This window comes from Saprolegnia diclina, assembly GCF_000281045.1.
Source record: "Saprolegnia diclina VS20 unplaced genomic scaffold supercont1.22, whole genome shotgun sequence".
Lineage (NCBI taxonomy): Eukaryota > Oomycota > Saprolegniomycetes > Saprolegniales > Saprolegniaceae > Saprolegnia > Saprolegnia diclina.
The window spans coordinates 494,240-507,023 of record NW_008246089.1 but is presented as its reverse complement, the minus strand read 5'-3'; the positions used below and the strand labels follow the sequence as shown (position 1 = coordinate 507,023).

The window sequence follows — 12,784 nt, the reverse complement described above, 5'->3', positions numbered from 1 at the left end:
GCAGCTGCGTACGTGCATATCAGTCGCTTGTCATCTTGCTTGCCACGCACGGTATCTTTCAAGCAGTAGCTTCGTGTTGCCGTCCCGTATACATTTCGACCAGGGCGTTAGAGTTGCGTGGATTTAGACACAAGGGATTGCTGGCGGCTGCGTCATCATGCAAGGCGATGGCGAGATCAACATGGAAGCGATTCCGATGCCAGCGTCCATCTCGATGAGCCCGCCACCCGGAAGCCTCTCGCTCCTCGAGCAGGAGGAAGACAACAACGAGGAGATGACGTCGGCCGAGCTCGACCAGCTCCAGCCGCTCAGCATGGACGAACCGCTGCTCCGGCCGTCGCACACGCGCCGGACTGGGCGGCCGGCGAACCCCGTGTGGCAGTACTTTCTACGTGGCGCCAAGCGCAATCGGTTCCACTACCATGCGTACTGCCGGTACTGCGTTCTCCACTACAAGCAGTCGCATCCCGACGTGGACGACGATGGAGCAATGGAGCACATCGACTCGACGCGTGGCGTCTCGTCCGACATGATCAAGCACCTCAAGCAGTGCGAGCACACGCCCTCCAGCATCGTTGAAGATCTCGAAGCGTACATGGCCGAGTGCCACCAGCGGGCCAAGTCGACGCCCACACCTGCTAAACGAAAGCAGCCGAGTCGCCCAAACCAAGAGTCGCCCGACGCGCTGCTGTGGAAGGCGACGGTCTCAGCGAGTCTTCCTCTGCACTGGACCCGTGCGCCTTTGATTGCGTCGCTGCTATCGATGCCATCGTCGCTCGGAGACATTGCGACCGTCGCGTCCAGCCTCGCGAAAGCGCAGCTCGACAAGGTCAAAGAAGGCATGCTCAACTCGACGATCAAAGGCGGGCTCACGCTCAGCGTCAACGCGTGGCAGCCACAGGCGTCGGTCCCTCACCTCGTCTCGTTCTCGCTCATCAACTCGGACGGCGACGCGTGCGCGCTCTCCTTGGTGTCGGTCCACGACTGGACCGTGCCCGAGCTGCAAGCCCATGTCAGCGCTTGTTTAAGCGCGCTGCGCCAGAGCAACGTGTCGATCGTGGCCATCGTCGCTGATGCAATGCTGCCGCTGCAAGCCGCCATGCGTTTCCAAGCGGCGAGCGCCCCCGACCTCCTCGTCTTGCCGTGCCTCCACCACGTGCTTGAGCTCCTCCTCGGGTCCCTCCTCACCGACGAACGTTACGAGGCGCTTCTAGGAGCGATGATGGAGGTCACGAGCTACCTTCGGCATCCGTCCATACCGTTCGTGCCGCCGCCCGTGGCACTGGCCAACGACGTCCATTCGATCGTCGCGACACTCGATGCCTTTGTGCAGCTGAGAGATGCTCTGGCCGACGTGGCGCTGCCGCCGTCCCTTCGCGCCTATCTCGACGACGTAGCGACGTGGACCGGGCTGCGATCGCTCCTCGAGCGCCTACGACCCTTGCACGCGGCCATGACCCGCAAGTGCCCGACGCTCGCCCACGTCGTGCACACATTAGCGTGGCTCTATAAACACTTTGACGACGACGACGCGATGCGAGAGCTGCTCGAGAGCTTCTGGCGCTGGTACGATCTCCCGACGATGGGGCTAGCGTGCGTCTTCAACGTGCATCTGGAGCTGCATCTCTCGCCCGCCGTGCGCAGCCTCGTGCCAACGTACTTTGAGCACGTCTATGGTCGCTGGTTCCACGCACCGATCCCGGCATCGACGATCGACGATGTGCTCGCGGCCGTCGATGCCAAGTCGTTTCCGTTTGATGGCGATGTCACACGCGACTACCTCGACGACGTGAGCTCCTTTTATTCGTTTGTCGCCAACTCGCACCCGGAGCTCTGCGCGCTCTGCTGCCGCCTCTTTGCTGTCGCGGTCCACGCCGCGCCCGTGCCGCGGCTGTTGCGCCGAGCACCGATGGACAACACGGACGGTCTCCTCCCGTGGCTGCACATCGCCTTTGCTGTGAGCGGGGCCAAGACGTCGCCGCCGGTCGTGGCCAAGTCCAAGGACGCAACTCGATGGCTGCACGCACAAGAGACACAGACCCACGGCGTCTTTAGCAAGCGCGAGTGGACAGCCTTGGCGTCTGCGTGGCGAACACGACTCGCCGACGAAGTTGCGATTGCGTCGGCGCCAACGACCCAGGTACCGTCCGTGCGCCTGCGTGACTTTTTGGTGGTGCTGCCGCCCGAGCACCTCGTCGTGCCCGACCCGAGTCGGGAATCAACATGATGATGATACGAAATATATTGGTCGCAGTACGTCTACTTGGTCTTCTTGTCCTCGTCGTCGTCTTCGTCTTCCGAGTCGCTCGAGTCCTCCTGGAGCTGCATGACCTGCTGGAAGAGCGTCGGCTCATTGTCGAGCTCAATGTCTTCCGGGTGCGCTTCAAACACCGGGAGCGAGTCGGCCGAGACGACCTGGAACCGGATTGCCTTGCGCTGGTCGAGACCCAAGTACGAGTCCGACTTGAGCCAAATATCAAGTTGATACTGGCCTTCCTTGGGCGGCGCCTGGAGACGGAGCTTCTCTTCGACCACCTGCTCCTGCGACGTGAGCTTCGAGAACGCGTGCAAGTGGTTCGAGCGCGAGTCGCCGACAAGGACAAACCACCGCTCGGCCTTGGGCACGGGAAACTCGGGCGCGTACACAAGGTCGCACGTTTCGCCTTCCTCGACGTTCTTGCGCGTGAGCTTGACCGTGACCGTCATAATGTCGCCCTCGGCAATTTGATCTTCGTCTTCGACTTCGCACGTAATCTCCATGTCAATGTTGGGGAGGATCGAGCACACGCGGTTGACCTCAGCCTTCTCGTCGTCGCTCATGTTGTTCATGCCCCGGCGCGCATCTTCGGGCGCGTCGATAAACTGCTGGAGGCTACGGATGCCGTTCTTGCCTGTCATCGTGTGCTTGACTTCGGCTTCGGTAAAGTGCGGCAGCTGGAGGAGCGCAGAGTCCTTGACCCACAGCGCCTGCGTAATGTGCTGCTCAAACTCAATGACGTTGATGAGCGTCTGGAGCCAGCCCTTGGAGACGCAGATCTCCATCATGCCATCGATCAAATGCATGGCCTTCTTGAGCATCGTGTTGAGGTCCGCCTCGAGCGCCGGGCTCAGCGGCTTGCGCAGCAAATGCGCGTGCATGAGGAGGTTCGACTTGGCGATACCCGGGTGGTTGAAGCGGGCCTTGGCCATGCTCTGGTCGTTCTTGAGGTCGCGGAAGATCGCGCCAAGCTCGCCCTGGTCGTTCGGGCGCTACATGACGATACAAGTCAGCATACATCCGAGATGAAAGCACGACGTACGACGGGGATTTCGCGGTACTCGGCCGACCCGGCAAGGACCTCGGGCATCATCTTCAAGTGGGCGTGCTCCGAGAGCGCGTAGTTGTAGAAGCCGTACGAGTCGTACATGATCATGCTGTCGCCGTACTGCTTCGAGTGCGAGTACCAGAGCGCGACCGCGGACGGGATCGCGACGACGAGCACGAGGAGGTAGATGGTGAGAATCGCCATGTGGTTGTCCTTGTCGAGGAGGAACGTCGGGAGGCCAATGCTGAGCTGGAGCGACTGGCGACCATCGGGGTTGCCAAACATCTCGAAGTTCTTCTTGGCGACCGGATCTGTGAGCGCCTGGTTGGCCTTGGCGACGAGCACAAACTTGGACTCGGCGACCGAGTCGCCCGGGTTCTTGTCCGGGTGGTAGAGCAGACTCATCTTGCGGTACGCACGCTTGATCTCTTGCTCGGACGCGCCGCTGGCAATGCCAAGGATCGCAAACGGGTCAAATGTCTTGATCTCCGAGTCGTCCTTGACGAGCATGATCATCGTGTAGAGACCATACCACATGACCGCGAGCACGACGAGGTTGATGACAAAGGCCACGTTGAACACCTTGCGGATCGACGTCTTCTCGGCCTGGAGCTGCCGGACCTTCTGCAGCTCCTTGTCGCAGCGCACGTCGAGCTGGTCGAGGAGCTTGTCCTTGAGGAAGACGCCGTAGATGATGCGCTTGAGGCTCAGGTACGTGAGCGGGATCGCGTAGAGCGACCCGAGCGAGATGCCAAAGTAGTAGAACGCCGAATTATCGTACTCCAACATGGCAAAAGGTCTTGTGACCAAACAGCTTCGGCGACTCCGGAAATCGCGCCACGTATCCGGCAGATTTTACACTTGCTGTTTGTATCGCCACGTGGCCCGCGTTTCCATACAATCGTCAAGTGGTGTCGAAAAAGAAGCCGATCGATCGGGAAGCGGACGAGGAAGACCTGGAGACGCGGACGAGGAAGACCTGGACGATATGATGCGCCCGAGGTAGGAGGCAGTGGGTAGAGGTAGGAGGTAGTGGGTAGTTGTTGCTACTGCTGCTGCGGGGTGCGACGACGACGATGGCGTTGGTAGGGACGAAGAAGCGAACGCCTGCATGGCGCGCGGAACGTCAGGAACGATGGTTAGCGATAGGATGATGTTTGGAGACCAAGGATGATCATGAAGGCAAAGGATGAAAGGAGCCGAGGATGGTAGCGGCCGTGGGCATGAGGGTGTGTACCTGTGTACCCCCTGCCCACAGCAACATGTGACGGATGACGCTGGGATCATGCATGCTTGTGGGAATCCGAAAGGAGAATATGACCATGAAGATCTCCATGAAGTCAGGTCTCGATCGTCTTTCATGGCTCAGTCCATGCGAAGGAAGCAGTTGCAAGTCGGTTCTGCGACGGTGATGCTATGATGGGTGACGCTGCTGGTCGCACGGAGAAGAGACCATTGTACTCATCATCTACCCATGTCACCGAGCATGGAGCATGTAGGTCCATCGCTGCATGTGCTTCCCGCAGACCTTCCTCCGTACCCCTCCTCCTCCATGTTCCTTGGTCGGCGCATGATCCGGAGCCTGATCCTACCGTAGGTCGTCATGCTGGCGCTGGCTCCAGTTCTCTGACGCAGCACGTCACTGGGCTTTCTGCACGAATGTCGGCAGCTGGTCGTTGAATTGGGACAAGTCCGAATCATAATCTGAAAATCAGGACGTCGCCTGAGTTTACCGCATGGTAGAGGACCATGGCATTGCGATTTGCGCCAAGCGCTGGTCATTACACTCGCAGGAAGAACACGGCGAGCATGGGTATGGACACGCCGACGTTCATCATCCTCGTGTCCTTGGCAGGCGTCGCCGGCGTCCTCCTCACGGGCTACTGCCTGCGCAAGTACGAGGACATGCAGGGCAACCTCGACGGGCTCATCTTTGCGCCGTCGGACGAGCCACTCTTGCGCGAAAACTTGAAGGACAGTTTTCTCGAAGAGGGCCGCTTCGAGTGGCAGTGCGTCGTTTGCGCGCACCTCAACCACCCTGACAAGTCGACGTGTTCGCTCTGCGGCGCCACCGAAGGTAGAATCCTCCTCCTCATTCCACCCCGGCGTCACTGGTGCGGCGACTAGTCATGATCAACGACCTCAAGTGCTCGAACCTCACCGCGCTCTCGTCCAACCGAACGCTCAAGACGCTTGGCTCGACCGTGCTCCTCGTCTCGGCGCCGTCGGTCGATGGTTTCGTCGAAGAAGATGGCGGCGTCAATACGGGCGACGACCGGACATTGACGACATCGCTGCCCGAGTCGCGCCAGCGTGCACTGCGGTACCGTCGCCACAACATGCAGCTCAACCAGCGCCAGCGTCAAGCCAAGCGCCGCCGGCTCTGGCAGCGCGCGCACCTCGCCAACGGCAACTACGTCTGGGTGCGCACGTCGACGTTCATCAACACGGACGGCAACCTCGACGACACGTTTCTGCAGTCGATCGCCAACAAGCCGCGCGGCAGCACGGGCGCGCTCCCGACGTCGCTCCAGGAGATGCTCCACCGCAAGAACGCGGCGTCCATGGGCTTTGTGACGCAAACCAACCGCGAGACTGGGACGCTTGTCTGGAAGAAGGCCAACTCGCACACCGGTAGAGCTATCTTATCTCAACATGCGACGTAATGTCAAGCCTTTGAGTAGGGGACGACCACGACGACGATCTCATGTGCTTGGAGGACGGCTTTGCGTACGACCTCGAAGGCCTCATGGCGCTGCCCTTTAGCCAAAAGAAAACGTGGTTTGTGAAGAAGCTCGCGCGTCTCGCCGTGCCGTACCACGAAGCCTGTCACTCGATCCGTACATCACTGGCCTTTCTTGGATGAGTCGGCTCATGAAGATGTAGTCGTGCGGCGGCAGTTCGTCTTGGAGGACTCGGTCGCCCATTTCTCGGCGGCCGCCGACCGTGGCCGCTTCCACGAGCATCTCCAAGTGACCTTCGAAGGCGAGGCCGCGCTAGATGCTGGCGGTGTTTTGCGCGAGTGGTTTGGGCTTGTCTGCGCCGAGCTCTTCTCGGGTCCGCTCGGCCTCTTCTCGACGACGCACGCCGAGAACCAAAGCTACTGGATCAACCCCGCGTCCAAGCTCGCCCTTGGCAAGTACCATTTACACTACTTTCGGTTTGCGGGCTGGGTCCTTGGCCGCGGTATCCTCGAGGGCTTGGTGCTCGACGCGTACCTGGCGCTGCCGCTTCTCAAGCACATTCTGGGTGTGCCCATCTCGTTTTCCGACTTGGAGTTTCTCGACGAAGAGCTGTACCGCAACTGCCTCTGGGTCCGTGACAACGCCGGCGTCGACGCGCTCGCACTCACCTTTAGCATCGTACCGTCTTTGCAATGACAATACAAATGCTCATATGCAGCGGTTAGCAAAGCGCCTACGGCGGGGAAGTCGACCTGAAGGAGAATGGCCGCAACATTGAAGTCAACGACGCCAACAAGCTCGAGTACCTCAACCTCGTGCTCGAGTACAAGATGCTCATAAGCATCTCGGAGCCGCTCCAAGAGCTCCTCACGGGTCTCTATGACATCATCCCCCGCGCCATGCTCAGTGTCTTTGACTACCAAGAGCTCGAGTTTTACACGTGCGGTACGTCCATACGTTGCCTTGGTTGATACAAACTTGATACTATTGCATGCTTAGGCGTACCCAGTATTTGCGTCGACGACTGGAAGAAGAACTCGGCCGTGCGCCACATCCCTGGCGCGTCGCGCGTCAAGCAGAACGAAGTCCTCGAGTGGTTTTGGAGCGTTGTCGAGAGCTTTAGCGACGAAGAGCGCGGCCGACTGCTCCAGTTTGCCACCGGGTCGAGCCGCCTCCCCGTCGAGGGCTTCAAGGGCCTCACAAGCTTTAGCGGCCAGATCCACAAATTTACCATTCAAGTGGTTCAGCGAGGCCACCCGCCCGCGGGTCTCTGCCCCAAAGCCCACACGTGCTTCAACCGGTACGCTTGATGCGACTCGTCGCCTCAATCGACGACTCATGGATGGCGTAGCATTGATTTGCCACTGTACAAGGACCGCACCGAGCTCGAAAACTACCTGAGCCTCGTACGTCTGGTCTAAATGCACGGACTGACAAATAACAATGGATTAGGTGATTCAAATGGAGATTACCGGGTTTAGTTTGGAGTAAATTAACTTATCAACCGAATTGCTGCTGGTTCACCGCGCATTCGAAGCTAATCAACGTGTACATGTGCTTGGACGTAGCAAATGGTCGGGGCTTCAGTGATTCTCGCACATAACCTGTGGTGTACTGCGCTTCCTTTTAGCATCTTGGTGCGCACACTTGGGCGTTTGTAGTATAATACATGAAGTTGTTACGCATGCGATTTCAAGTATACGGAGCGCGACGTCATTTACGAGCTCGCGCTGCTAAGGAGCTTGCGGCCGCTGCGGTATGCGTAGCTGAACTGCGTGTACTTGCTGCCGCTGCCATCGGCATCGGCGCCGACAAACGTGCGAAACTCTGGCGTGTCTTTGATTGTTTCGTTGGCCAAGAGCGCTTTGAGGTACCTACATCCAAGCGTCAAGATGAAGCGCAAGGGAGACTGCCACGCACACGTTGAGCGCCGCCTCGCGCTGCTCGACGACCGCGCGATCTCGGTTTTGAAAGTAGACGCGCTCCGGGAACTGCAGCGTACACGCGTGAAGCTGCACGAGCTATTACATACAACAGGAGCGAACCAGCGTTAGAACCACAGTCATGGACAAAGAAATGTACCTTGTTGTGCAGCTCGAGGAATTGGCGGTACCGCCGAAGCACCGTCCAGCGCTCGCCTTGGCGGGACACGACAATGCGGTAGACCTACGCCGCATGCGTCCATGCACCCACGAGAAGTACTGCACGTACGACATGGACGTCGGAGCCCTGCGTCTCGGTGGACGAGCTCGTGATCGCCACGTCGGTGATGGCACGCACGCAGTAGCGCGATGGCAGCGTCGTCACGCGCGCCGAGTCGCGGCCTCGCGGGTCCACCTTGCTCTACGCAGCCATAAGCCATCGGCAGATCTTATAGCACATGCACCATGGGCAGGTCTTGCGCAGGGACGCACATGGAGAAGAGCGATCGCAGCATGATAGCGGCGCGTTACAAATCTCGAAATGGCAGGACTGTCATGGATCATGGATCGTAGTGTTATCCGGAGGCTTCCGGACAACCGGCTCGCGGCGCTGCCACGTCATGCGCAGGTCGTTTCGATCGCCAGCGGTGGAGCTTCTACCGAGAACGCATCGGTGGCCACGAGTCGAGTGCCTTCACCTGCTGGCACTGCCCACCTTGTCGCGTTCTCTGCTTGGTGCAAGCTTCGAGGCGGCGCGCGCTCCATCTATCACCTCGGCGTGAGCAACCCTGTTCTATGCGCTGAGAAACCGCACCCAAGATCCAAATCTCGCAAACTTGGGTAAAGCTGGACGTCACCTCCTTACCTCTTACCGGTAGGGAGCCCGTCGACCTCAAGTAGAGAGATAATGGTACGAACGTGGTGCCGATTGAGTGTACTAACCTTAGAAATGGCTCGTAGCATGGGCGTTCCTGTGCTGCATTCTCGCGTTCTGACGGCATTTCAGAGACCACCGCAGGTTGAAGTTGGAGACACTTTGGAAGAGTAATTTGTTAAAATAACATACTAAGTGGGACACCCGACGTTGCGACGACGATCAAGGGTCGACGATCATATCGACGTGTTCGTAGCCGTGACGCGGCGCCGTCACCTTGCGATAGACAATAAGGGCCACAAGCGCCACCAAGAAGGCGCCCGTAAGTGCTACACCGATGAGCACGGGACGCCGGACGGTCGACGGTGCCGCTAAGCGCGCTGCCAACTGCAGCAACTGCGTCGTTGCTGTCTTCCGAAACACGTTGGACACGAACTGCAAGACGTCGACGTACGTGTCAAAGGAGAGCTGGCGCAAGGCGTGAATGTCGACGCCGGACGCGTCAATCGCGCAGTGTGGCAGACGATACAGCGCGGCGTCAGCCTCGAGGAACCAGTCGCGGCACGCCGTCGTCGCTCGCAGCCGGTCCCATTGCGCTTGCGTCGGAAGTGTCGTTGTCAACACGCTCACGTCGGCCGCTTCCAAGCAAGGTGCCAAGTAGGCGCTGGCAACAAGCGACTGGAGCGCGTCCCGCAACACTAATGGTGGACACTGTGTCGCAACCCGCGGGTACGTGGCAACCCGAGCGACCTCGGTGACCATGGACCACGACACCTCCTTGATGGACGCCGCTTCCGCGCACGCCTGCTGGCTAGCAACGGCTTGGGCATACGCAAAAAGCTCCTTGCAGCGTGGGCTGGTCGTCACCGCCGTCACTTGTGCTGGCGTGTACGCCCCAAAGGCCAATAAGTCGGCCATCGATACGCCCGCATCGGTCGCGCACGATGTGCTCAAGGCCGTTTGCGAGACAGCCGAGAGCACTTCGTCCCGATTGCGCTGGGTGCAAGGTGGTAGGTGCGCCATCACGAGGACGGGCAGCAGAAGCAGCGTACATAGCTGCATGACAAATTGAAAATGACACGAGGCGCGACCTGATGACGGAGATCGCAAGATGTGGCGTCATAGACATACTGCACTCGACGTCCAACGCAATCCAAATTTGTGTGGTGTCGGAATTCAGGGCCACATCCTCACCGAGTCCCACCCGCGCAGCCACATCGCGCGCTCGTGTGGGGCTCTGCAAGCTCCCAAAGAATTCGATCGGTAGCAAAGGGAGCCGCGCCAAGTAACGCTATGGTCAACCTGAACGTAGATGTTGTTGACAACAAGGTAGCACGGGTGGACTGAAGATATGATGCGTCCGCTTTTCCTATTTGTGGCCCGCATTATCAGCCTGCGAGTCGATAGGCTCAGCAAGGGTACATTGCGAAGTGCAATAACTTCTCTGCGATGTCGGCTTGTAGTTCGAGCTGTCCTCTCGCCCAATCACGTTGAAAACAAATGAAAATCCTGTTTCCTCCGAATGCCACGTCATTATTCTACATCGCAAGAGCCAAGGGTACAATGGGCAAAACGACACTGCACTTTTTTAAATCTGGAGGAGACTCGACGACTCGCCGTAGCGAGCAGGCTCTTCACGCACCTTGTTGTACACAAACATCGCGACAAAGGCGAGGAGAAAGCCCGCGGCCACCGAGCCCGAGACCAAGAGCGTCGAGCTGCTGCCATCCGAAACGCTTTCGGGTTGGAGCGCAGCCATGGCCATCGTCATGAGCTGCGGCGCCACCTGCTGATGCAAAAAGTCGCTGCCGAGCGAAACCCAGCCAACAAAGCTATCGAAGTCGAGCTTCTCGATCGCGTGGATGTCAAAGCCCTTGCTGTCAACGGCGCAGTGCGGCAGACCCGAGAGGAGGTTGATCGCATCGTTGTAGAGCGCGCGGCAAAAGTCGTTTTGGCCAAAGTTCGTGATCTGCTCCTTCGTCGGCATCGTCTTGGTGAAGAGGTTGGCGTAGAGCCCAGTGGCCGAGAAGCACGGCATGATGTTCTGGTTCTGGAAGAGCGGGCCGAGGGCCTTCTGGAAGTCGGCCTGGTCGCAGCGCGCCGTGACCTTGGGGTACGACCCGACCTCGAGCATCGACGTCACCATCGGCCACGTGATCTCCGATCCGTAGTAAAGCTCGAGGCAGCCGTTGGCCTTGGCCGCCGTCTGGGCCTTGGTCCAGAGCGCTTTGCAGTTGCTACTGCCAATGAGCGCCGTCGTCTGCTCCGGCTTAAGCTCCTTCATCTTGGCAAAAGCTTCGACTGACACGCCGACATCCGAGGCGCACGCTGTGTACGATACGTCGGCCGTGAGCTGGGTGTTGAGCCCTTCAAAGTCGGCCTTCGTGCAATGCTTCTGCGTGGCCAGCACAGTCGTCGCCATGGCAGAGAGGAAGAGCGCCGAGAGCTTCATGGTTGTTGAGCTGCACAAGAGGAGGCAAATGCAAAAGTGATTTTCCTATGACGTCCGCCATCGGCGATGGCCATAGACCACGCAGCCTGCATTCTGAAAGATTCAGCAAGAATGTTGGCTCTTGAAGTTGTCGGACCAGATTGCTGAACCGAACCCATACAAACTTCCATATAAAATAAAACGATCCATCCGGAAAACATCCGGAATTGACACAATCACCAGCTGGTGAGGTCGTGTGTGGCAAGGTCGACCGCCGCTGGGTCGCAAGCGAAGGATATGCTACTGCTCGTGCATGGACGTCGGTGCATACCAAGGGCGAGAGGTACTGGCAGCTTGCAGCCTCTTGGCGCGAGTTATACCCATTGGCAAGACGGCGGAAGCGTAGCCAGCCTGCGTAAGCCGATCGCGACGGACGTTAGTCGCGTCTGAAATAAGAAATGCTAATTGTTTAGCTTAGTCACCAAGTAGACGCATACGCTCGCCCTTGGAGCTCGAAGCATACCAGCGCCCGCGGCGTGCCTTTGCGAGTACGGCCACGCAGAGGATGGCCATGACCAGAAAGGGCGCCAGCACAAACATTGGCCTTGGCGTCGTCACTTCCGCGAACGAGAAAGGACCCGGCTTCGCCGCCATTGCTGCTGCTGCAAGCTCGCCCCAGTCGACGACCGAGTCGAACGAGACGTTGTCGAGCGCGTGGACGTTCATGTGCACGCCTTGTTGGTCCACGTTGCAGTTGGGGAACGTCGTTGCGAGCGCTTGCAGGTCGCTGTAGAGGCCTTGACAGTACCGGTTCGTACGCGCTTGCTCCAACTGTCCTTGGCTCGGCGGTGTCCGCATCGCAAACGTGGTGTAGAGACCGGAGACGGACAAGCATGGCATCAAGTTGGCGTTGGTGAAGAGCGATGAGATCGCCGACTGCACTTTGGTGGGTGGGCACGCGTCCTCGGCCAACGGGTAGCTCGCCACCTTCAAATACGTAGTCGCCATGTCCCATGACACGCGCGTCAGAAGCTGCAGCTCCAAGCACGTCTCGTTTCCGGCGAGAGTTTCGAGCTGGGATAGCCAGTCGCGGCAGTTGCTGCTGCGCACAATGGCCTCGACCTGCGAGCTTGTGGGCACCTTGGTCGAGGTCGCATCGGCGACCGTCATGCTTGCGTCCGTCGCACACAACTGCGCTTCGGGAAGCGCCCCGGCCTTGGCCAGAAACCGCGTCAGCGTCGGGCGATCGCAGTGCGTCGTCATCTTGGTCGCAAAGTGAGCTGCGGAGAGAAGGCCAGATCGGCCGTTCGAACGCAAATGCATATAAAAATGATTTGGAACGGCCTTAAAATCCTTGGCGCCCACTTCAACTTCAACCAAACCCAGCCACGACCAGGTCCCTGCCCACGACGCAACGCCATGACATTCTGGCGATGTGCCTCAATGCTCGAGGTAGCTGAGCGGCAGCGCAGACCGGAATCAAGCGCACATAGATGGTTCCAAGCTAGGTAGCGGCGGCACTGGGAGCGTCATGTACCGCCACGTCTTGATATCAAAAATGTACAAGT

General features: G+C 58.9%; 7 protein-coding genes across 7 annotated transcripts; 2 read left to right on the top strand and 5 right to left on the bottom strand.

Annotated features, from left to right (window-relative positions):
• Positions 1-157: 157 nt before the first annotated feature.
• On the top strand, positions 158-2,227 carry SDRG_07709 (hypothetical protein; the record flags this gene model as incomplete). Its single annotated transcript, XM_008613560.1, has 1 exon — positions 158-2,227. The coding sequence occupies one exon, from the start codon at positions 158-160 to the stop codon at positions 2,225-2,227; it is 2,070 nt and encodes a 689-aa protein (XP_008611782.1).
• A 5-nt stretch (positions 2,228-2,232) lies between these two features.
• On the bottom strand, positions 2,233-4,099 carry SDRG_07708 (hypothetical protein). The gene is made up of 2 exons (XM_008613559.1): positions 3,300-4,099; positions 2,233-3,249 (listed from the first exon to the last, which is right to left on the bottom strand). Exons 1-2 carry the CDS (start codon positions 4,092-4,094, stop codon positions 2,260-2,262), a joined length of 1,785 nt encoding a protein of 594 aa, XP_008611781.1. The 5' UTR covers positions 4,095-4,099; the 3' UTR covers positions 2,233-2,259.
• Positions 4,100-5,022: 923 nt separating this feature from the next.
• Positions 5,023-7,558, top strand: SDRG_07707 (hypothetical protein). The gene is made up of 8 exons (XM_008613558.1): positions 5,023-5,382; positions 5,433-5,939; positions 5,990-6,145; positions 6,192-6,667; positions 6,715-6,934; positions 6,989-7,289; positions 7,341-7,395; positions 7,442-7,558. Exons 1-8 carry the CDS (start codon positions 5,055-5,057, stop codon positions 7,478-7,480), a joined length of 2,082 nt encoding a protein of 693 aa, XP_008611780.1. The 5' UTR covers positions 5,023-5,054; the 3' UTR covers positions 7,481-7,558.
• Positions 7,559-7,706: 148 nt separating this feature from the next.
• Positions 7,707-8,426, bottom strand: SDRG_07706 (hypothetical protein; the record flags this gene model as incomplete). Its single annotated transcript, XM_008613557.1, has 5 exons — positions 7,707-7,863; positions 7,910-8,010; positions 8,072-8,155; positions 8,201-8,332; positions 8,376-8,426. 5 exons carry the CDS (start codon positions 8,424-8,426, stop codon positions 7,707-7,709), a joined length of 525 nt encoding a protein of 174 aa, XP_008611779.1.
• A 504-nt stretch (positions 8,427-8,930) lies between these two features.
• Positions 8,931-9,891, bottom strand: SDRG_07705 (hypothetical protein). Its single transcript, XM_008613556.1, has one exon. The coding sequence runs from the start codon at positions 9,845-9,847 to the stop codon at positions 9,008-9,010; it is 840 nt and encodes a 279-aa protein (XP_008611778.1). The 5' UTR covers positions 9,848-9,891; the 3' UTR covers positions 8,931-9,007.
• A 401-nt stretch (positions 9,892-10,292) lies between these two features.
• SDRG_07704 (hypothetical protein) lies at positions 10,293-11,322 on the bottom strand. Its single transcript, XM_008613555.1, has one exon. The coding sequence runs from the start codon at positions 11,235-11,237 to the stop codon at positions 10,374-10,376; it is 864 nt and encodes a 287-aa protein (XP_008611777.1). The 5' UTR covers positions 11,238-11,322; the 3' UTR covers positions 10,293-10,373.
• A 339-nt stretch (positions 11,323-11,661) lies between these two features.
• On the bottom strand, positions 11,662-12,521 carry SDRG_07703 (hypothetical protein). The gene has a single exon (XM_008613554.1). The coding sequence runs from the start codon at positions 12,477-12,479 to the stop codon at positions 11,691-11,693; it is 789 nt and encodes a 262-aa protein (XP_008611776.1). The 5' UTR covers positions 12,480-12,521; the 3' UTR covers positions 11,662-11,690.
• Between the last annotated feature and the right edge of the window lie 263 nt (positions 12,522-12,784).

Bases quoted from the DNA above. Each gene is read 5' to 3' on its own strand.
- SDRG_07708 (XM_008613559.1), bottom strand. From the start codon at position 4,094: ATGTTGGAGTACGATAATTCGGCGTTCTACTACTTTGGCATCTCGCTC. The intron at 3,250-3,299 runs GTACGTCGTGCT...ATCGTCATGTAG, and splicing joins AGTACCGCGAAATCCCCGTC to CGCCCGAACGACCAGGGCGA.
- SDRG_07707 (XM_008613558.1), top strand. From the start codon at position 5,055: ATGGCATTGCGATTTGCGCCAAGCGCTGGTCATTACACTCGCAGGAAG. The intron at 6,668-6,714 runs GTACCGTCTTTG...TGCAGCGGTTAG, and splicing joins TCGCACTCACCTTTAGCATC to CAAAGCGCCTACGGCGGGGA. The intron at 6,935-6,988 runs GTACGTCCATAC...TTGCATGCTTAG, and splicing joins GCTCGAGTTTTACACGTGCG to GCGTACCCAGTATTTGCGTC.
- SDRG_07705 (XM_008613556.1), bottom strand. From the start codon at position 9,847: ATGCAGCTATGTACGCTGCTTCTGCTGCCCGTCCTCGTGATGGCGCAC.
- SDRG_07704 (XM_008613555.1), bottom strand. From the start codon at position 11,237: ATGAAGCTCTCGGCGCTCTTCCTCTCTGCCATGGCGACGACTGTGCTG.
- SDRG_07703 (XM_008613554.1), bottom strand. From the start codon at position 12,479: ATGACGACGCACTGCGATCGCCCGACGCTGACGCGGTTTCTGGCCAAG.